The sequence below is a fragment of the Manis pentadactyla genome, chromosome 10 (assembly GCF_030020395.1).
Source record: "Manis pentadactyla isolate mManPen7 chromosome 10, mManPen7.hap1, whole genome shotgun sequence".
Taxonomy (NCBI): domain Eukaryota; kingdom Metazoa; phylum Chordata; class Mammalia; order Pholidota; family Manidae; genus Manis; species Manis pentadactyla.
Window position 1 is genome coordinate 76376247 of NC_080028.1, and position 23860 is coordinate 76400106.

At 41.5% G+C, this 23860-nt stretch overlaps 2 protein-coding genes across 4 annotated transcripts in view; one reads left to right on the forward strand and one right to left on the reverse strand.

Annotated features, from left to right (window-relative positions):
* Window positions 1-1752: 1752 nt before the first annotated feature.
* On the reverse strand, window positions 1753-21193 carry LYRM1 (LYR motif containing 1). The gene is made up of 5 exons (XM_036899400.2): window positions 20981-21193; window positions 20171-20311; window positions 9659-9817; window positions 4112-4204; window positions 1753-2984 (listed from the first exon to the last, which is right to left on the reverse strand). Exons 3-5 carry the CDS (start codon window positions 9815-9817, stop codon window positions 2868-2870), a joined length of 369 nt encoding a protein of 122 aa, XP_036755295.1. The 5' UTR covers window positions 20171-20311; window positions 20981-21193; the 3' UTR covers window positions 1753-2867.
* A 372-nt stretch (window positions 21194-21565) lies between these two features.
* Window positions 21566-23860, forward strand: part of DCUN1D3 (defective in cullin neddylation 1 domain containing 3) — a 38902-nt gene continuing 36607 nt past the window's right edge. The window contains exon 1 of one of the 3 annotated variants that reach the window (XM_057487007.1): window positions 21566-21728. The gene's annotated coding sequence lies outside the window, so the exon portion shown is untranslated. Of the gene's footprint in view, window positions 21729-21805; window positions 22029-23860 lie in introns of those variants that run through there. The other 2 variants (XM_057487010.1, XM_036899379.2) reach the window with 2 other exon arrangements.

The following is a 23860-nucleotide window of genomic DNA, read 5'->3' on the forward strand; positions in this document are numbered from 1 at the left end:
AAATAAACATATTCTAGAAAACCTGCTTCTTCCTGGGAACATGGAGCCAATCAAATTCTGACTGAGGACTCTGAATTCTGAGATCAGATCATCAAGAGATTCTAGTTCAAAAGGGGAGTTCCGCAAATTTTGCCAGGGGGCAATAAAGAGACAGTGAGAAGGAGCCAGTCCCTTTCAGCTCCAAGTAGGTAGCTTACTAGCTATCTTTTCAGGAAACACAACTTTTTCCAGTGGGGGAAAGAACATCAGAATGAATACATAACTGGAACTGCTGTATGGTTCCCAGTAAGATAGTCAGTCCCATGAGATGGAAAGATGGTTGGGATCCCAAACTCGTAAATCTTGGACTGGTTAGGTAAGTCACATTGCAAGCTGTAAGGCAGTGAGGGGGTTGCTAAGAGAACAACTGAATTTCAATTACAGTTATCTAACTTCAGCTTCAGCAACAACAAGCTGAAGGAGGCAGGGACTGTTTCCTTCCTCAGGGGTCAAGGGACAGAATCTTTGTGATGGATTAACTTTCTGTAATTTAAAAAATGTCCTACACTTTGAAAAGGTTGCCCTAAATTTGAGGTCATTTTCTATTGGGGCCAATGTGGTAATTAATGTCTCCTCCCAGGAAAGAGCAGTATGCTCTTCAGAAATCCTGGTTAGTTAGAGGCTGGAGTCCTGTGGCAGAAATAGCCAGAGCTCCCCTCAGTGAGAAGCTGCAGGCCCAGCCTATAAATAGCTCAGCAGATGCCATCAGATGAACCTTGTCACCAAGCTAGTTCTTGCTCTTTAAAAATCTAGTTGTTGGTTAAATAGTTTTCAGCCTTTGTCAGTGTTGGAAGAAAATTTCTTTGAAAGAGAGGATGTACGGAAGAGAGGTTCTGGCTTTAAAAGACCAAAATGGAGATGTTATAAACAAAGTCTTGGAGAGAAAATGAAAAAAAAAAAAAAGCTATTAACAAACACAGGTTACATGGAAGATTTGGTAGTAAACTGACAATTATGTTATTGTGTAATAGAACACACATCTTTGCAAGGGTGGTTAGGCATATAATGTTCACATTTAGGTAAAGATTCCTGGCACACACAAGATACTCAGGCTAGCTAGTCATTAGATGGATTTCCATCTTGGAGGAGGCTGAGTGGGAAGGGTGGTTTCTACACTCAACAGAGTAGGACAAAAATTACATAAAATCACCCTGAATTACTTAGAAAGGGACCACATGGAGATGCGCAAGCCATGTCTCACTTGGTCCAGCATAGTCAGTTTTTCCTCCAGTGCAAGAACAGATCATTGTTTCACTGGTTGCCCACTGGATGAAGTGGTTGGTTTGAGTTCACGGGACCTGTGTTGTATGAGAAATACTTAAACATTAGAATCACCTCTGGATACGGAGATACTTCTACAGAGACCAGATGGAAGGAGAGTGACTGATGGAACGGCAGATTCATGTCTCCCAATTCAAGCTACAGTGGGGTATGTGCTGAGTGGCCCACACACCTGTCAAAACATTTAAATTTCCCTGTCTCTCTTCACCATAGGTCTGTATTTGCAGTTGTGTTAAGTATGCATATGCTATTACTCCACTGATACAGTATTATTTGTTCTCCGTGTCATTACCAAATCCTGTAGTACTTTTCCCTGAACATGAAATAGTATGCTCCTGTTCACAGAAACATGTTTTGAGATTGAAATATAACACTTACTTTGAATTAGAGGATCTGAGTGGCAAGGATATCCTAAATCTAGGTACAGGCAGGAAGATATCAACTGCTGCTTTTATTAGTCACAAGGCCATTTTGGAAAAGAATACAGATAACAAAATTGATAGAGATTTGTTTTCTCTGCTGATGCTCATCCTCTTTAGAGGTAAGAGGGAATGATGCTGTGTACAAATGACTTGCCTTGGGAACCTCAGCTGACTCTTCATGTAAATCCTTTGTGTTTTGATCTCTTTGTTCCATTTCTGTTTAAACATTATTTGAAAGCCAGCTTAGCCCAGGTACTTTCTAATTATATTAAGGTAAAATACTCATAATGCATGTAGTGTGAGTTTCAGGTGAGCCTTTCTGATCCTTAGTTCAACCTAACTAATCACAGATTTAAGATAAAGTAACATATGAATTTAAGACGTGCTTTTGTGTATATATATCTCAGGGGCAGGGATGGGTCTCATAAAATCCCCATGACAACCCATGATCAGTCCAGTGTGATGCACTTTTTTTTTTTTGTATTTTTTGGACAATTATTCACAACTTCTTAAATAGCTTTATTGAGGCTAATTAACATGCAGTTTACAAGTTTTGACACATGTATATACCCATGAAACCATCATCAAAATTGGTGAACATACCTATAGTGATGCACTTTTTAAGGTGAGCTTATCTGGAAGCTGGAAGGGTGCAAAGACAACAAAACACACAAAAAACTCCCACTTTCAAGCAAATCTGTAACCTGAAAAAAAAAATGTCTAAAACTATTCTGAGGGTAGTATATATTTTTAGAGTAGCCATGAGAAATTCCAGTATCTGGCTAATTTCTGTGTGTCAGCTGGCATGTCTAGTGAATGGCATTCCCCTGAAAAACTGTCGTTTTTTAGTCTTCCTCCTACAGGCCTTTGTCTTGTTTCCAAATGGTGCTTCAGTGAGGGTGTAAAGTCCAGGACTTTAGGGTTAGTGCTGTCCACTCTGGCAGCAAGATCCTGGCCAACTGTAGGGATGTGTGAGCACACATCGTAGGGTGAGTACCAATATTTTGGAGGTTTTTAAGAAAATATCTGAATTTTTGCCCCTAATCAAGGAAAAGGGTTTTGTCATCTGGTTTATATTCAAGACCAAGTTGGCTCATCATCCTGAGAAATAAATTTTCTTTTGGGTTAGGAAACCTCATCGTGAGACTTGAGATATACTGGTTTGGAAAGTTTCCTCAGTTTTTCCTGGCTTCTAAATCCTCGGCCTCGTAGTGGGGTAAGGCCCATTGGAGGCACATGAATCTGAAGAATAAGAATAAGAATAATGATGATATTAAGAATTATAATCATTGTAGCAGTTTATATTCATTGAGAGTTTACTAAGTACCATGCTCTCTGCTAAGCACTAAATCTATACTGATTCATTAATCCTTAAAATCTTTACACACATTAATCCTTAAAATAACCTAAGGAAATACTCCAATATTTATAATGATAAAATGGAGGCTCAGAAGTTAAATAACTTGCTCAAGATTATACATTAAGAGGTGGAGCCAGGATTTGAACCCAGATCTGCCTGATTCCAGAGCTTGTGCTCTTCTTTGCTATACCGCCTGCATGGAGAAAAAATGATCACAGATCCAGTGAGATGAGAAGAATCCAAAGAAAGTGAGAAAAAAAATGTGTGTGTACACAGATGTTCTGTGCATAGTGGAAAGCTGGGACCAACTCAAATGCCAACGAAAAGGATGCTGGTTAAATTATGGCACATTCTTACAACTGGATACAATGCAACCATTTAAAAAAGACAGAGGCAAAGGTGTGCAGCAGAGATTAAATGAAGTAAGTTGGCAATAGTACACCCAGGATCCCATGTACTTTAGGAAAATGTATATATATGAATATAGAAAAAGAGACTAAAAGGATATATTACCAAAAATTAGGTTAAGCTAATACAATATAAAATTGCTGTTTTTGTAGATCAAGAGTAGACTACTGGCAATATCATATAGCCCAACCTAACAGAGTGGTCACCTCCACAGGGTTAGAATTTTTGACATCTTTCATTTTCTATCTTATGCATCCCTTTAATGCTTGAACTTTATTATTTTATTAACAAATCTGTCTTTTATAATAAGGAAAATAAATATATTTCCAAATAATGGTAAAAGAAGAGAAGCTATATAAATGTGAGTTGGCTTTCCCTTCTGTATGTGGGAAAGTTGTCTACAAAGGAGAAATAAGGTATTCATTGACTCTTTAGTTTGCTATAATGGGCTGGTGGCATGCAAGGACAGCTTATTTACAACATGCCTCCTATAGTAGTTCTAGACTTCTTGGTAAACACTAGCCCTCTTGGTATGCATTCTTGGAAATAACTGTGTTAACGAGGAAACTACCCACCACATGTTAACTGGAGTCACACTTACTGGCCTAGGATAAGGAATCTTGTAATGTAGTCCAATTTCAATCCTGGCTGTGCATTCATCTATACACTGTTTAATCAGGTCTGTGTCTGTGAGCTATTAAAAGAGGAAAATAGGTGACGTTATTAGCATCTTTCTAATGCTACATATAGCACAGACGTGCATTTTCTTAAACTTTTTTGGTTCCCCAACCAGTGAATTAAATACTGATAATTTGAAAAAAGCAATTTAATATAAAATTTACTATAAACTTAAAAAAATTACTGAAATAGGTAATATAAGCACATGGTAAAAAAGTCATTCAAATAATACCAAAGGCTATAATATATAAAAACCATCTCCTTCTTACCTGTCTTGAGAAGTTCCCCTTCTCAAGGACAATTATGAGTTTCTTGTTTGTCCTTCCAGGAATAGGTATTCTATGCATATGTAAGCATACATGTATATACTTAGGCTTTTTATATATTTTTATTTTGGTATCATTAATCTACAATTACATGAGGAACGTTATGTTTACTAGACTCCCCCCATCACTAAGTCCCCCCCACATACCCCATTAGTCACTGTCCATCAGCGTAGTTAGATGCTGTAGAAGCACTACTTGTCTTCTCTGTGTTGTACAGCCCTCCCCGTGCCCCCTGCCACATATACATGCCAATCGTAGTGCCTCCTTTCTTCCCCCCGCCCCCTTATCCCTCCCTTCTGACCCATCCTCCCCAGTCCCTTTCCCTTTGGTAACTGTTAGTCCATTCTTGGGTTCTGTGAGTCTGCTGCTGTTTTGCTCCTTCAGTTTTTTTCTTTGTTCTTATACTCCACAGATGAGTGAAATCATTTGGTACTTGTCTTTCTCTGCCTGGCTTATTTCACTGAGCATAATACCCTCTAGCTCCATCCATGTTGCTGCAAATGGTAGGATTTGTTTTCTTCTTATGGCTGAATAATACTCTATTGTGTATATGTACCACATCTTCTTTATCCATTCATCTACTGATGGACACTTAGGTTGCTTCCATTTCTTGGCTATTGTAAATAGTGCTGAGATAAACATAGGTGTGCATATGTCTTTTTCAAACTGGGCTGCTGCATTCTTAGGGTAAATTCCTAGGAATGGAATTCCTGGGTCAAATGGTATTTCTATTTTGAGCTTTTTGAGGAACCTCCATACTGCTTTCCACAATGGCTGAACTAGTTTACATTCCCACCAGCAGTGTAGGAGGGTTCCCCTTTCTCCACATCCTCGCCAACATTTGTTGTTGTTTGTCTTTTGGATGGTGGCGATCCTTACTGGTGTGAGGTGATATCTTATTGTGGTTTTAATTTGCATTTCTCTGATCACTAACGATGTGGAGCATCTTTTCATGTGTCTGTTGGCCATCTGAATTTCTTCTTTGGAGAAATATCTGTTCAGATCCTCCACCCATTTTTTAATTGGATTATTTGCTTTTTGTTTGTTGAGGTGGGTGAGCTCTTCATATATTTTGGATGTCAACCCTTTATCGGATCTGTCGTTTATGAATATATTCTCCCATACTGTAGGATGCCTTTTTGTTCTATTAGTGGTGTCCTTTGCTGTACAGAAGCTTTTCAGCTTCATATAGTCCCACTTGTTCATTTTTGCTTTTGTTTTCCTTGCCCGGGGAGATATGTTCATGAAGAAGTTGCTCATGTTTATGTCCAAGAGATTTTTCCTGTTTTTTTCTAAGAGTTTTATGGTTTCATGACTTACATTCAGGTCTTTAATCCATTTCAAATTTACTTTTGTGTATGGGGTTAGACAATGATCCAGTTTCATTCTCTTACATGTAGCTGTCCAGTTTTGCCAACACCAGCTGTTGAAGAGGCTGTCATTTCCCCATTGTATGTCCATGGCTCCTTTATTGTATATTAATTGACCATTGGGTTTATATCTGGACTCTCTATTCTAGTTTACTAAGGCTTCACACAAATGATAGCTCACTTTGTTCTGAACCTTACTTTTTGCTCTAACAACTTGAAGCTCCTCCTATATTTACACATATAAAGTAGTTGCATTCTTTTTAAAAGCTGCACAAAATTCCAGCCTTCTGCTGGAAATTAGCTAAACTAATCTACTGATGGACATTTAGGTTATTTCCAGGCTTCTGCCATTATAAACAATTCTGTTATGGATTTTTCTTAAAAAATTTTTTTTTTGGCTCACAGGCAAATATAATCAAATATAATTAAATTCCTAGAGAGAACTGCTGGGTCAAAGGGCATATATTCATGCATTTTTAATTCTCACAGATTACCCCTTCTAGAATCAAATTTCCTCTGAGATGTTGCACCAATTTATATTCCCACCAACACTGAATGGGAGTGATCTTCCATACCTTCCCCATGTTGATCAAACTTTAACCCAAATGTTTCAGCAAGTGTTTTGTAGAAACCCCTGAGTAAGACACTGGAGAATGATCCACCTCTTATTTTGAACTTTAAACTGCCTTGCTCATTAGTAAAAGAGAGAATTGGCTTTTGAAATTCCAAGAGAGTCAAATTGTGGCAGTCTAGGTTCAACTAAATGAATGAAAGGTTTTTCTGAAAACAGAAAGCCAGGTAGGAGAAGGGGAGGAACCCTTTCATTCCAAGGATGGAAAGTAAGGCAACAGAAGGCTCTGTTAAGAGTGTGCAAGCAAGTGGGCCTCAAAGCAGAGCTGGGATTACATCAAACCCAGATGATATCCACAGTGAAGTCTGGGCTGACATGGCTGGAAAACTGCAAGGGCTTTTCTGTCCTATTGTACCTCTTGAAGCAGAGAACAGTGCCAGGGACTGCAATGCACAGAACTACAGCTGAGTCCTTTGGGGCAGAGGCTCAGCTTTCTAACCTCTGTGTTTTTCAGAAGCCGTCTACCTTAGGAATAGATTTCCATGTTTACATTTGCCCATTAGGATTCAGAGCAATTCATGACATACCTTTGGATTATTATTAAGTTCTTATAGCAAGTGAGGATATAAGAAATGACTTAATGTCTGCTTGAGGGACTGGGGATAAAGACATCACTGATAAAGATGTCAGATAAAGTAAGGGGACTGAGGACTCCTGGGCTGTCAGCTGCCCATATGAACAAATCTGGGTTAGAATTTTCAAAATTCATTCAGAGGCTGCTGCATGATTTTGCCATATCCACATACCACCTAACATTAATTTTTTTCTTTAAATATACTGTTTCCTCAGCACAGTATTTGTAAAATTGTCTAATATTCTATTTTCTTTCTATAACATGGTAAAAAAAATACATATGGTAAAATTAAAAACCCATGTAATCACCCCACGTACACACTAAAACACCGCACTCATGTGCCATCAATGGCACATATACTTCACTCTGGCTCACACTACACTGGCCCAGTTCAAGCAGAGGCTAAGGAAGGATTGATTACTGCCATAACTATAAGCCCAAAAGGATTTTGAGCAGTCCTCAGGTGAGTGAGCCTGCAAAGGTTAACTGGGCACACACCACTGTGATATCCCCAGCATTGGACACTGCAAGGCCATGGTCCCTACCTTCAGCCATCAAGGTTATTACCTAAGCAGAACAACAACTCTGACACATGAAGTTATAGAAAAGGCACAGTGGTATGTAATCAGTAAGAACAATGGTTGTTACAGACTTTATACAGGAATTCCAAATAGGTGGCTATCATGGGACTGGGTGAGGGCAGAGAAATTGAGGAAGACTTCCTGAAGAAGGTCATTTGAATCAAAATATCTGTAAATGCTCACTAAGTTAATGACATCCACAAGGCAGGGCCTATGGGATATACAAGAAAAGTATAATACATTTTCTACGTGCTCAAGGAACTGACAATCTGGTTGAGGAGACCAGAACCAAACCAAAAGGAAGCAAGAAGAAAAGAAGAATATGACCAACTACTTAGGAGTTGGTATAAGTAAGTGGTCTCCAAACTTTTTGATAATCTATTTCTTTCAATAAAAAATTCTGGAGCTCATAGCTCCCATATGTGTACTCATACTGATTTATAAATGTATTTATAAGTTCATTGTGTACACAAAATAGACATTTTAAAAGTATGCAGTAAAAATAAATAGAAACAGCACTTGCAACATTTGATTTCCGTTCCTCAGAAGACTACTGAAGGACTTCACAGAGTATATACACTCTGGTTGACATGCATGGTCTATGCCAAGAGCATAAAAAGTCTGGAGAAGCTGGAGGAGGGTCAGAAGGGCAGAGAGAAGCTTCACAGGCAGGCTGGTTTTATGAGCAGGGAGGCTTGGGGGATATTGAGAAGGGGAAGTACTATAAATCAGGAGGGTTTTTTTCCTACACTTATACCAATTGTAATTTTACCTTTCCATCTAACTCTGAAACATCTTTGAGGGATCCTGTCTTGGTTTTTCTCATTTTATACCCCCAACGTCTAGTCCAGTGTTTGATCATGGTGGGCCCTCAAACACTGGTTGGGTGAGAGAATGAGAGCAATGAGTTACAGAGTAGTAATAAGAACTATGACAGAAACAGGCAAGCTGGGAAGGGGAGGCATTCTTGTGGAAAATGGCTCTGCTTTGGTCCATTATGCTTGTGGTGGGGTCCTTCAGGTGGCTGGTGAGAGGCCGAGGCTGGGTATTCAGATATAGGAGCTAGAACCATAAGTGATTACAGGTTCCTTGCACCTCAGTGCACAGGACTGATCTTCAGGGGCTCCTACAGCTGGCAGGAGGGTGTGTGGAGAAGACAAGGCCACACAGGAGACAAAGACAGGGGTCAGAGAGGGAAAAGTAAAGACAGTGGATTGTCAGGAAGTTTCATGAGGGGAACAGTGACAGCACTGAATCCACGAGATCAATGAGAAGGAGGCAAGAAAAGTCAGAAGCTGAAAGCCTCTTTCTTTACTTAGTGCCAGCAGTCTTCCCAAGGAGCTAACAGCTAATGCTTAATGGTTTGTTGGGATGGTCAAATCAAGTCTCTCAGAAATGGTTTTTGTGTCCCTGATGTCTGGGTGTGTGGTTCCGTTAGACTAGCTAATGGAGGCACTATTTTACCGAATTCTGTAGTCTCAAGGGGCACGCTCAGTCTGCCAGCCAAAGAGGCTGGAGTTCAAAGCCAAGTTAAGAAGGGAACCCTGTGTTTTAATCCTATTCTTTTCCCTCTGAATAGGTTTATATTTGGAGGTTTTGAAGTTCCTGTATTGAAAAAAAAAATTTAACTGCACACCTTTTGCGGGAATGGCTGGCAAAAGGCACAGTGTGTGAGGAAAGGCTCCTTCTCTGAAAACTCTCCCTGGCCTGACTCCCGTCACTTGGCTGATGGGGGTCTTCTGAGGATATTGAGTCATTTACCAGCTGGACTGAGACCTGAAACAAGTGAAGAGAGAAACCTGGGCTGGGCTCTGCTTCCCAGTGGTTGGGCAAGCTGGCTAGGCTGCACCTCTCACCCCTTCCTGCCACACACCACACTCCTGGGACTACTGCTGCTCAGTCCTCTCAATTTTAGGACAGAAAAGATGTGAACAAACACCACAAGAAACTGCTCTCCTCCTTACAATCGCCAATTGGGGCCTACTTACATTTTTGTTTTTCTCAAACAGCGTTCTGGCTTCATTTAATATGTACTGTTTTTCTTTAATGGTGTCTTCCGTCTGCCCTGATGCCGCCTGCCATTTCCTCGCAAGCCTGAAAATTCTTCGGTAGAGGCCAAGAACTTCCTGTCGTGTTGCTGTTGTCATCTTCAGACCCACCAAAATAGGAGAGAATTTGCATAAAATTCAATTTGACAGTAGGCAGCCAGGCAGATTGTACACTTTTTAAAATTAAGCTCTTTAATTAGTCTAGAAATAATTGCTCTTTCTTAACAAATCTGTTTGATAGCATTACCAGAATGGCATTGTAGGAATACCGGCTATCTCTTGGCTGTCTTGGGCTTCATCCCATGGTTGAGGATTGCTGTTTACTCTAACAGCCATTTTTGTAAACATGGCAAAGCCGAAATTTATACTTCACTATTATTTAAACCGGTAAAGTCATCACCAGAGTATCTTACGAATGATGCTTTTAGTGTGTATTCTGATAGAATTACATCCCTAACCTGAGTGCCTAGGAGAAGGAAAATTTTTGAATAACTGAAAAATCCTATATAACTGAGTATATATTACTGAACTGAATAATTGAGTTCAAGTAGAACCTGAATTTAATGCAAGGGCTGCAAACTCAAGTGTTTCTGCAGCCTGGCAGGTAACAAAATGAGGGAACTTGGCTCAGTGGGACAGTGTCCAACTGGACAAAATATGCCCACTTGAAAGGGAAGGGTTACTAATTAGCCCAAGCCAGCTGCTGCCATGTAAAAATGAGGGTCGAGGGATGCCTGGTAGTTTAATAGTAAGTGGCAGTCCAGATTCTTAAAATGTGAAATCTCAGAAGACACTAACTCATTATTTTTGCAAGACAGTGCCATGGAGGCCAAACAAAATGGGTCCTCAGGCTCCGGCCTCCCTTCTAGCTCCTCATAACCTTGTTGAAAATATTTCTCAAATTGTTAGTCTATTTCCTTGTCCACAGTAAGAACTGTACAGTAAGTATAACTGAAATCTTTGATGACTGAAGATCTTGTAACCCTTCTGAGTTTTTACTCTTAAATATCAGTTTTAATTTCAGAGAACTTGACTGAGACCCCACCTGAGAATATTCCCTAATGTTAACTATATTTTTAAAAATTAAATTCCTTCAAGCTATTTTTATTATGAAATATTGCAGATATTCAAAAAGATATAAAAATAAGTCATATATTCACAGTGGAACTTAAAAAATAAATTATATAGTTGAAAACCCCATTGTATCCCTTCCAAATCAAATTATTCTTCCTCCTCCTAGAAGAAACCACTATCCTGAATTGTTATCTTTCCCACACATATCTCTACACTTAATATTATATAGTATCTCTTAGCAAATTTAAAAACTCCTACAAAAGGTATTATGTCCTTCTGCAATGAGTTTTGGCCCATACTTGTAAGATTCATGCATGTTGTTCCATGTATCTCTAGTTCATATATTCTCACTACTGCAATTCAACTCACTGTATGAAGATTTCCTAATATACTTGTCTTTTCTCTTGATAATGGACAGTAGGTGTTTCCTTTTTGTTTTGAACTTAAGTAAAAACTTCAGCCTATTTCTTTACTATTTACTTCTACATTCAAAAGAATTTCAGGGAAGATAGAGGAAAAAAAAAAAGTCCCACTACTTGATGACTGGTTCGTCAGATTTAGGAGAAAGAATACTGTACTGCCATTAATAAATGGGCAGACTGGGAAGACAAGCAGGACAGAGTTGGTGAGCAAGTAGCAGGGCCAGGCACCGGGATACCTCATTATGAGTCCTAGGCTTTCCTCAAACAGGCTCATCAGGATCAGGAAGTAAACTGTTCACAGCCCTTTGGGAACAAGGCCCACTTCCAACCTAAAGGAAGAGAGGTAAGACATGGAGATTGTATGCTTTAGGGTGGCCCAGAGCTTATGAGAGTTTGGACAGCTAAGGAATGCATATGGCAGCTGGACAGACATGTATCTAAACATTCTAAGTACCTGCAAAGACTCCACCTTACAGGGATTTTCTTTAAAATATCATTGCCCCTCCTACTTATCCTGACCCTGGTAACCTTTCTTGAGCAATTAAGAACAAAGGTTTAACCATTTGATGTAAGCCTTGAAAGCACTATTCACCTGATTCAAAAGTTAAGATGACCAAAGTTATGTTAACACCAATTCTGACGTCCATGATGCTTCATAGTAAAAATGCTTTAAAGGAATTCATAAAAACCAAGAGAACAACATGCTTTGTGGCTAATTGTAATAAAAACCCAGATGAAATTATGACATTTTTCCTGGTAAGGAAACAGGTTTCTGAGTTTCTGGCTTTCCCTAAAACTCCATGGTTTCGTATGAAAATAAGTGAGTCAGATCCTGTGAGGACAGGATGTCTGTAACTAATTTCTATTAATGATTGCTTCACTTCCTCGTCATTAACAGATAAAACTTCCTTGCCGGCATGACACTTGAGGGTGAAGGAGGTCTGGCATATTAAAACAGCAGCAACCTTCTCCAAAGCCTGACTATCACTGGTTTCTTACTACTGCTCTAAGAACTACAGGTTCAAACTGTGACTGATCAGGTACCATAATCTGATACACAGCCTGGCAATTAGGGTGCTCGAGGTAAGAGCAGTACAAACAATTGGTACTTAATAGGACTATTTTCAAAATGCTTTAATTAATGTTTGAGGGTTTTGAAAACTCAACCTGAAAGGAAGACAAGTGATGTCTCTCTTTCCAACATCAGGAGATCCACAAAAACCAAGTCCAGGGAAGGGTTTAAAGCTGTATTCCCCATCAGGTACTATTAACAAGGCTGCCTGTCACTCCCTTCCAAGTCCTGACATAAAAAGGAAGGAAAAATGCTTCTGTTCTTTTCTTGTTGGACTTCTTTTAGTTCTTGGGGGGAATCATGTTCTTTCTTACCTTAGGGGTACATACCTATGCTATTCCCTCTTTCTAGAATGCTCTCCTGTGACCCCCTCCATTTTGCATAACCGACCTGTACTCATCCTTCAGTTCCTAGTGAAATCACGATGTCTCAGAAGATCCTTTCCCCTCTCTCCTGACCACATGTATTCAATCAGGTCTCTGTTGAAATTTTTCCAGGGATCCTTGCATTTCTTCTTTCTAGCACTTACCAGTCACTCACTGGTTAACTTGTCTTCTCCCAACAGACGCTAACCTTTATGGGGACAGTAACATTCATTTATTTACAGCTTGAATTCTCAGCACCTAACCAGGCACATAATCAGTATTCCCCAAATGGCTGATGAATAAATGAAAATATCTCATGCTATAGAAAGCTCATGATTCCAGAAACAAAATCAGCCATATAAAAAAGTTTGTAAATGCTCTTTTTATTTTGGTTTACATTTTTGTCTTTGTTCCTAAGCAACCTGTTTAGAAAAAGTGCCTTTTTCCTAAGAGTTTCCTTCTTATACATTCAATGGCTTAACACCAGCATTTATTCTTCTAAACTATCAGTGATTTCTCACTACTGATGCAAAGGAGAGGCAGCCCTTTTCCTTCTTCACTAGTACCAGGATTGATTCAGTGCAGTGGGGTCTGCTGGAATTTCCCTATGGATGACACTGGGAATAACAAATCGTTTAGAGGGCCACAACTGAACTGCAGTCTCAACTGGCCATGAAGTCTATCTATTCTTATAGAATTTTTACTGTTAGTCTTATAACATTTATTCTGATATAAGTAATTCCTCAAACTCTGCTTCATTTTACCTCCTTAACCCCCAAGCCCCAAAATGAGGAAAGAGAGGAGATATGGAATATGCCTCTTCAGAAGGAAATGTGACTGGAAACTGGCCTCTTAAAACCGTACCCCACGTACAAACAGTGAAGAGATAAAGTTCATTACCAATTGCCAAGCACCTACCACGTGCAGCCTGAGTCACTAAGAAAAGGCTGATGAAAATGTTATGCTGGTGTGTTTTAGCTTCTGGTCATAGTGGGAAGAAGGTTCCCCTATAGCAGGTGTCCCAAAGATTGTTTGGGGAGAGGATTTTTGATGTACAATACAATTATTTCTTACTATGATTCTTTAATGTGTTTTAATAGCCCATCACATCCAGGATTTACAGTGATTCCAATTTTGTAGTGATATAGAGCATCCTTTAAATAAATGTATTATAAAAAATTTAAAGTTGGTTTAAAATATAGGTAAATAATAGTAAAAACTGTAAATGTGGAGTCTGAAGAAGAGGTTTAGGAGCCACTGCTCTAAGGTGCCCTGCTATGCCATGCCTTGGTGTTTGTTCTGACAGAGCCATCTACTCAGAAGGCCTCTTTCCTGCTACCCACCCTTGCCTTCTACCTAGTAGACACCTATTTACTTTCAAGTTTTTCTGAAGCAACTTTCTGTTTCTGCCATAGCCTGCTTTTGCTGTTTTGCAATTTCATTGTGCTTTTCCTTCCCAGAGTCTTTGAATTCCTAGAGGGCAGGGGCTGTGTTTTGCTCATTAGAGTAATAATACTTTCTTTGTGCCAGAGGCTTTGCTAGGTGCTTAGAACAATTCTATTCCCTTTCTACAAACAGCAAAACACCGCATTTTCTGCACCTTCAGATGAATTATAACCTTTTTATAAAGTTTCCCACATACTGTCTGTCCCTCCCCCTCTACTGCAACTGCCCTTCAAGAATTAGATTACACAACAGCCCCTGTAGAGAACACTCTGCACTTGGCTGGATGCTTTGCTCTTCTGTTCCCCTTAGCAACCCAGATGCTGACACTCCAGAGAGAGCTGACTTCATAGAGGAGACCATGGCTCATTACAGGGCTGCCACTCTGCAGGCCTCACCCATTCCTCCCAAGCATCCATCCATTCTTTTAGCATTTTTTCAGTACTCACTGTGTGCCAGGCACAGGTGATTCTAGGGATACAATGATATACAAGCAGCCATGGTCTCTGCCCTCCTGGGGCCTATATTCTAGTGGTTGAGGCAGAAGATGTAGAAAAACAACTTGTGATAATGAAATGTACACTCTCTAGGAATGAAACAGGAATAGGATATGAATGAGCAGAGGTGGGGGTTATTTTGCGTAGTCAATGACATTTGAACCAGTCCTGAAAGGTATGAAGGAGCCTACTAAAAGGGAAGAGTCTTAGGTGGTGCAGGAAGAGGGAACAGCAGGAATAAAGGCAATGAGGTGGGAGCCAACCTCCATGTTAATGCAGTAAGAATGTATGTGGGAGGTGGGAGGTGAGGCCGCAGGGGAGCAGAATCTAGCACAGGTTGGGAGGGTTGATCTTGGAAAGGAGTTTGATTTGTACTCTAAGAGCAGAAGGAAGACACTGGCAAGTTTTAAGCAAGTTGGAGTTTCATGGTTGATTTACATCTTTTAAAATGTGTTGAGCTTCAAACTATCAAAAGTACTTATGAGTCTACTATCTTGCAGATGGTGAGAAGAGTCTTGTCTTGTCCCACTGTTGACAGGAGAGATGGGATTACGAGCCAAGAAAGTTGGATGATTATTTCCCTGACCAAAAGTTTTTCAAACAAAACAAAAGGCACCACCCCATTCCCCTGTCACTCACTGTGGAGAGCGTTAGTACAGTGAAAGGATCTGAGTGGGCTCCCAGACACCACCCTATACAGCACATCTGGGCACTTGGCATGTCCAGATATAGCTTTACAGGAGGCCAATGGGAAGATATGCAGGTACTAGGGGCTTCATCCACTTCACTTCTTTTCCCACCTTTGAAAAATCCATCAAGAGAAAAGACCAGCGAGAACACTTAAGAGTTTAAGCAGAGATGAAAATTCCCTTTCTCCAGATTTAATTCTATATATTTATAGATGTATGACTCTGGTCTCAGGAATGTCACAGTTTCCAATGTTTGACTCTCATGAGGCTTTGCCTTCTACTGACTAAAAAGTGTTGCAGTCCAAACAAGAGAGAAAAGGCAAAGGATATTAACTGACTTTCAAGCCCCAGGAGGAAGGAGATACTTCTTTTCATTCTTTCAAGATCTACCCCTTGGTGGAATTTCTTTTCTCATCATAACTAATCAATGTAATTTAGCCACATTTCTCTGTACTTTATAATTTGTTTGGGGGCGGGGGGTAGAGATTATGAAACTCATCCAGTGATATTCACTGTCTTATGTTCATTGTGCACCTGTAGTGCCTGTCTTTTGTCCTGCTGCCCTATCTCCTCAGATATGGCACCCCTCCTTTTTGCCAGATGAAGGTCTCAACTCACACAACTGAAATATTCTTTCTTTGCTTAGCTGCTGGTTCTCATCCTTTGGCTTCCATCACTTTTTGCAGGGTGCTTCTGCATGGTGACTGGGTCAGCATCCCTGCTACGTGTACGCTGGCCACATCTAGCATACTCCTATCAGAATGTTCATCCTACTTAATGTAATTTTCTGTTCGACTTACCTTTCCTCCTCCACTGTGTGTTTTGGGGGTGCGAAGAGAAAAGGGATGGGACTACCTACCTCTCATTCATTATCCTCCTAGGCCTAGCACATAGCTGGAACTTGAAATGTACTTGTTGGAAGGATAAATTTACACGCACAGAATAATCACCAGTAATGTCCATTCTCATTCTGATAATGTATTATACACGGAGGTATTGGACTAGGTTTCCCAACTGAAGACCGTAGAGCATCTTAAAATACTATTTAACTGTCACAGTGATTTTTCAAGAGTGGCACTGTGGGTGCCACTGAAAAAACTGAAGACAAATATTTGGGAAGGAGGCCTTATTAGTTCCATCTAGAGCAGTATAAGTTGCCCAACTATAATGTAATCTTCACTTTTAAAGTTCTTTAAAGACAGTTAGGACTGAAATAATTTACTATGTTTCTGTGAAATGCAGAACCAAATATATAGAAAAATGGGATTCTGATACTTTTTTACTTGAAAAACAATCCTTTTGGGGGAAAAGGTCCTTTGCACCCAAATGATCAGGGGTTAAAACCAACCCTGAAAATTGTAATTTAAGGCTTTTGTCATTTGGAAACCTCTGGGGAATATAAATGTTCTTATGTTGCCAAAGCAAAGAGATTTTCTTGCCCCAGAAAGCAGAGTAGAGAATGGCTGTCATAGTTTGAGGCATTCAAAGGTTTTCCACATATGTAAGAAAAGATATAATGCAGTGAATGAATGGACTCTGGAGTGATCAAACCCGGGTTTCAAATTGGACTTTCTTCCTGAGCCTTACCTTCTTAAAATGTAAAATGGGGTAACAATAGTACCTTCCTCAAAGAGTTGTGACAAAGAATATTCATGAGATAATCCCTGTAAATCACTAAGTGTTGGGAGTTGACAAAGGCAATTTACCTGAATAGGAGAAAATAGAGGAACAATGAGGCCTCTTTTATCTGTGCTAAACTTTGTTGGCAGAGGAGGGAAAAGAAATGCACCGCCTGTTGGCGATTTTATTGCTTTGTGGTAGTAGTGGATTTTCCTAAAGCTGTTTCCCCCTGATCATTAATAATCCCTGTACAGTAAAGGACTATTGTTCTTCAGATGAGTAAATAACCTTGTCGGAGGCCCTGCTTATCTTCAGACCACAGCACAGATTTCTTACTGGAAATACAACATAGGTGCCAACACCAAAGGCATGACTAGGCTTCCCTTCCTATTTTTCTTCCTTTATCTCTTACTCCTTGCTTATCCTTCGGTGCACTTTTCTCCTAGAACTGTTATACTCCCTACTTTCTGGTGTACACCCATATCTTAAAACAGCATCATCCTTACTTACCGAAATCGAACAACCTTCAAGCTTAACTGTGCCCCATACATCTTTGTCTTCTGTCCTCTCCTTCGATCAACACATGCAAACACCCACACACACTATGGGCTTGTTGTTTCCTGTCCTGGATTAAGTTTTCGGTTACTAGAATCCAAAATGGGAAGTGTAATGCCACACATTGTTTTGCAAATCTCAGGATATGCTTGTGTGGTCTACTCAATCATACCACAGCTATTCTCTGAAATTGCATCTTTTTACACAGAAAATTACAATATGGTGTGTCAGAGATAGGGGGCAAGGAGGAGAACGTAGATTGTGTTTTTATTTAAAGGAAAATTGTTAGGCCTTACAACACGGGAATCTTCAGAACACAGGGAAAAATAAAAAATAGTGATGCCTGAGTTCTAAATTACTCTAAATAAAGATCATATGAGGTAAGAATACTCCTAAATATGCCAGTACAGAAGCATACACACGATTATACTTTTAAGGGGATATCCAATCAGGCTCTTGTAACCAAAATATACAGCTATCATTCCCCCTGAGGGATAGAAATTTAAATGGAAACCAAGTTTCAGTCCCTAAATTCAAAAGAAGTATTCCTTATTCACATATTTTAAGAGACAAAGACAAGGTAAGGGTCAGACGTAGTTAAGAACCAGTTAACACAAGTAGGAGTTGGTGTTAGAGTGTGTAGGTGGGAGTGTGTGTGCTGTAAATAGATGAAAATTAGGTCAAAGGTAAAGATCAATGCCAGTCACTCATTCATAATCACCCAGGATTTCCACCATTCATAGGAACTAGGGAGGCTGGAGAACACAAAACACATTTAAATTAACATTTAAATCCCTCCTTTGTGTTAACAGCCTAAGGAAATGAATTGGGAAAATGCAAAAGGGCTTTGGTTGTAAGGTTATATATAGCTGGAGCTTTCTAACACCTGATCCTTGATCCAACCATTGGAAAAATAACCTCACTTTTCAAAGAGACCCTGCCTTTGTGGCCATTTCCAATTACCCTCCAACTACCAAATAACTATCCAACAAGCTACTTTTCTCATCTGCAGAGGACTGGAGCTCCTTACTAGACAGAGTTCCTTAAGAGCAGAAGCAATGACCATCCATTTTTATGTGTGTGGAAGGATTAGCACCCAGACTACCTTCAAGTTCCTCCAGTCCAGTGCTGACCAATAAAGAGAATATTCTTCAGTGTTGGAAATATTCTGTATCTGTGCTGTCAACAAGGTAGCCACGGGACACATGTAGCTTTTTGGTCACCTAAAATATGATTAGTCATCTGAGGAACTGCATTTTACATTTTATTTAAATAGCTACATGTAGCTAGTGGCTACATTTGGTCAGCACAGCTCTAGATCAAGAATTGCAAATCATATGCCCAAAGGGGTCAGACAGGTAGTGGAAGGGACAGACCTTTTGCAAACTTAAGAACTGAACCACATACAAAGGCGGAAGCAGCTCATTGGCTCCAGCAAACTGTTGCTGTGTAGGAACCTCAGGCTGGTGTTGCCAGATTGTCTCATTTTTCAAACGAAGCTGAAAATCTCGATTTCCATGTCTAATTTTTAAATGTTGGCATGTAAATTTTACAAAGAATTTAAATAATTTTGTGGGCCGAACATTATGTTTACACGCAATATCTGCCTTGCCAGTTTGCAGCCTCTAATCTAGGCCAACCCCTTCAGCTCAAAGAGCTTATCCAAGGCTATTCTGCTGATCATTAGCAGATCCAAGATTGAAACCTGTATGTTCTGATTCTTCTTCTGACTCCCTTTCTAGATTTTTGACCAAATCTAGATTGTGGTGGCAGTGGCAGCAGCAGGGCCAAAAAAGCTCCTTTTGTCAGAAGCTGTTGAAGTCCATGGCTGATATCTTATGAACACACTGCTCCTGCCTAGCTATAACCGCATGGTGAGTCCTTTGGGAAAGGCTCTGTACTAGAAGCCAGGACAGAAAGAAGATAAAGTCTACAGCGAAGTCAAACATATACACAATTAACAAAGTCAGGCTTGCCATAATGGACACAAACCACCTGTGTACAAGTGCAAAATCATTGACAGCTGGGAGATGAAGGGAGGGAAGAGATTTGAGACAGGCCTTAGAGGATGAGTAAAAGCTGGCTAGTGGGTAGATGAATCTCACTGATTACAGAAGACTCATACAGTATATTGAGTAAGCCTCCTTTTATTTTGAGGCCTTATCTGTGTCAAGAGTCTCCTTAGCTGGCTTCTTCTCTGGGTAATCACTAAATGTATGGCGCTCTAAGGAGTTTAGGGGCCTTTCTTTTTATCTATACCCTCTTCTAGGTGATCTAGGAATAAAACTCTGCATTTATTATCTCTATGGATTTTTCCCTGACTTGCCTATCTAACTTCTTGACATCTCTGCCTGGATGGTTAATAGACTTATCAAGCCTAGTTCAAAGCAAAACTTACGATATTATTTATGGTATTTGAGATATTCCCTTCCAAATTGTTTCCCCTTGGGAGTCATCCTTGGGATATCCTTTTCCCATATGCTTCACTTCCAATCTGGCAGCAAATCTTGCAAGCGCTACTTCCAAAATACATTCTGAATTAAATTTTCTTTCCACTGTGGCCTCTCCCTTAATCTATTGCAACAGACTCCTAACAGGTCTGACAACTTCTACCCTTCTCCTTCCAGCAGCCAAGGGTGATTTTTAAAAAATGTTAATCAGATCAGGCCACTCCCCTTCTTAAAACCCTCCGTAAAGTGAGAGACAAACCCTTACCTTGGACTACAAGGCTCTGCTTGATCAGGCCCTGACACTTCTCCATCACAGACCACTCTGGCCCTTGTTCTTTCTGCTCCAGTCACCTGGCCTTCTTGCCGTTTCCTTCCTGAGAACCCTTCCTTGTTGGCTTTTCTCCACCTAGAAAGTTCATTTTCTAGCTTCCCTCTTTTCTCCTGTCTCCCCAAACCTGACCTCCTCTCAACAGCCTTATCTGATTTATAGTGGCCCTCCCCCAGTCTTCTACCACTTCACCCGGAATACTGTCTTTGGGGGGACACTTCTCACTTGCTTATTATCTTCCTTACTGATTTACTTTTTAATTTTCTCCTGGATGCGAATACAAAGTCACGGAGCAAGGTCTCTCTGACTTGTTCTCAAAAATGTTTGTGGACCGAAGGAATTAAGAAGCTGGTTCTCACCACCCTAAAAAGTCTCCGTAACCTGTACGGGGCCTTGTTAAGGTCAGCTTTCCCCAGCGAGACACCTCTGGCACCCCTGCAATCGTCCCTACTGATCTCCCACTTACAGTTAGGGATCCAAAGGATTCAGAAATATCTCAGAAGGACCCCAAACCGGCATCTCAGCGTCCCCAAGCCAGGCCTCCCCTTCCTGGCTGTCGGGCAGTTTCCCTTGGCAGGTTCCCGAGGCCAGTGGCGAAGACACAGAGGTGCCTTCGCGACGCTAGGGTCGCACAAGCACATCTCCTAGCAACGTTGCACCCACCACCCCATCCCTGACCTTGGGGAGCCAACCCCTTCCCCCCAGTCTCCCGCGCCAGGAGTCAGAGTCTCCATCCCCTACACTCACTCTGCGTCAGTTCTGCCTTCCCCACCCACAAAAGAGCCGCAGCCTTTGGCGAGCTGAGAGGAGGCGGCGCCCGCAGCCCCGCTGAGCCGCTGCGCGCAGAGCTCGGGCAGGTCGGGTAAGCCAGGCCGGACCAAACCACCGATCAGATCTGTGGGAGCATTAGTTCCAGGTCGGGGGTAGTCTCGAGCCTCCACTCAACTTCAAAATCTAGCCCACCCTCCGCCGTACCCGACAATATAGCCAACTTCATCCTTTCCCTCTTTTCTCTTTACCCCTTTCGCTATCTTTTCTCCCCTATTCAAGTCAAAAAATGGTCCAGTTCAGCTCCTCTTAGCCCTCCCTCCCCGTTGCTAGGTCTTTGCCCTTACTTGGCGACGGCCTCCGTACGTCTTTGCGTACGTCGTGACGCAATTTTTCGCCCGTTCCCTCCTCGTCCCTCTCTAATTCTACCCCTAGAGCGGGAGACCTGCGGGGTTACCGGAAGTGATGATGCAGGAGGCTATGGAGGGGGCGGGGCTTCGGGGCGGCAGCCGCCGGTGGGCCGCAGATGAAGAGGCGGTGGCGGCAGTGGTGGAAGAAGAGGCGGCGGCGGCGGCGGCGGCGGCGGCGGCGGCGGCGGCGGCGGCGGCGGCGGCGGCGGCGGGGGTAGGGAGCTTGGAAACGCGAGCGGGGATGGTAGGTGGTTTGGACCCGCCGGGCCGCCGTCGTTTCCAGAAAGGGTTTGACTGGAGGAACCTCTGGAGCAGCTGTGAGTTTGAGGGGGGTGAGGAAAAGGGGGGAGCTTTGAGAGATGAAGGGGCGGGCGGGTGTTGGGTGCCTTCGAGAAAGAGGGGGTGGAAGGGGAGGAGTGGAAACCAGCGCCTTGTCTGGACTGGTCCCCCTGGAAGAAGAGGCTGTGTGGGGAGCCTGTGGCGTGTCAGCTGCAGGGCTCAGAAAACTTACCTACTGTCCCTGCCTCCCCGCCGCCGGTACCCCTCAGCCCAGAGCGTGGGGACCAGGTCCCCAGAGCTGCCCTGGAGGGGGTGCAGACTCTGGTCCTCTGTCCCGGGTAAGCCCTGTGAGGTAGGAGCCTAAGCGGGAGGTGGTGGGTGAATCTCTAGTTTCCTCCGCCCTCATGTCCCTCCCTACCCCCGTCCTTCTCTTTAATCATTAACAGCCCTGGAATTAAGGGGCTCAGACCTGAAGGCCTTTGTATGCACCTTTGCTGTAAAGGATAGCCAGCCATCTGTGCCTGAGGTAATGGAGCTGGAGGGTTTGCCTGTGTCCTGTATAGGAAGTGGGACGGGTTGGCAAATGTATCGCTTTTTTCCATTCCCCCTCACCCCTCATCCTCCCCCACAAACGTCCCTCTTTTCCACTTTAATTCATTGTGGCTAGGTGTTGATCGTGGTTGTGTGTGTGTGTTTTCTTTATGGCACTTGGTACCTTGGTTACTACTTTTGAATTTGGTGTTCAGCCTCTATCCCGTTCAGCAGCAAGCTTTATAATACTTCAGTTAGAGGCTGTGTCACTTTTGGAGTACCTCTGAATACCTGGGAGCTCCCAGTCAAGGTGAGCATTTTCTCCTGTGAATACTGGCATTCCAAAGCCCTTGCAAGGATTCCTAAATGGCATCATAGCCCAGGAATCAAAGCCTCTTGTTCGACATACTTTATGTGTGAGGAATTTGCATGTTGTCAACTCTTTCCAAAATGATTTGATGTTAAGCTAATTCTGGATTTCTGTGTTTCTCTCCACCCACACTTTATGATGCACTTCAGAGAACAGAAAACCCCACACTACTTTCTTGTTTCTATGATTGGACAATAGCTCTTCTATCTTTTTCTCCATTTGTGTCTGGCACATAAGTCTTCAGTGACACAGTCAGCTTGTGCTGACTTTATTTGGTTGATTCTTTGTGTATAGGTGGTCTTAAATTAGAAAATGTGATCCCTTTAGTTTTGTTTTAAAGAAGAATACAAAACAATAGCAGATGTGAAAAAATTATTTGAAGAAAACAAAGAATGATTGGAAAGAAGATCTCTTTGTTGATATTCTGTTGGTTAAAAATCACCAAGTTGCTTTTGCTCCTTTATCCTATCTTAGGGATTTCATACTGAAGTGTAATAATTCCTATTTGGTGTTGATATTTTCTTTGGAAATCCTTTGTTGAATGTGGAACTGTGTTTTTGAAGAACGTTAAGAGAGAGTACATAAATTTCAGGGATCCATTGATTAGAAAGTGTTCATGAATCCTGATTCTTTGTAACTGAGTTAGTATGCATATTGCTAGAAAAATTATAACAGGTCCCATCCTACTCATCAGGGCTTTCAGGCCTGATGAAACAGAATATTTAATGCTTTGATTATACAAGTAACACCATGTTTAGATGTTTCACAGAAATGCAATAAAAGAAAACAGTGACTTGTTCTCACTTTAATTGATTGAGAACCATTGAATAAAGTGCAAAATTAATCCGTTCAACAAGGCATTTTATTGGCTGGGTATTAAGTACTGGCCAGTGTTCCAGGCACTGGGTGTACAAAGGTGAACACAGCAGTAAGGTCCACACTCTCATGGAGCTTACATTGGAGTTGGGGAGTGGGGACAGATAATAAATAAGCCCAATAAGATTTTGATGAGTGCCGAAGAAAATAAGAGTGATGTGATAGAAAGTGTCTGATCAGGGTGCAGTCTTGAAGAAGGACCTTTTTGAAGAGGTGACACTTAAGATGAGATTTAAATAAAAAGGACCCCGCCAGGCAAAGATAGGGGAGGATCCTTCCTGGTTCAGGGACTAGCTAGTGCAGAAACTGGCTAGGGTGACTTTGGCAAATTCCAGGGCCTGGGAAGAAAGGGGTGTGGTGGAGAAGGGTAGGAAGGTTAGGGTGGGAGGGGGG

Coding starts and splice junctions, on each gene's coding strand:
- LYRM1 (XM_036899400.2), bottom strand. CDS start 9,817: ATGACAACAGCAACACGACAGGAAGTTCTTGGCCTCTACCGAAGAATT. Junction 4,205..9,658: donor TGTTTGAGAAAAACAAAAAT/GTAAGTAGGCCC, acceptor CTCTTTTAATAG/CTCACAGACACAGACCTGAT. Junction 2,985..4,111: donor AGATTCCTTATCCTAGGCCA/GTAAGTGTGACT, acceptor CTTATTCTTCAG/ATTCATGTGCCTCCAATGGG.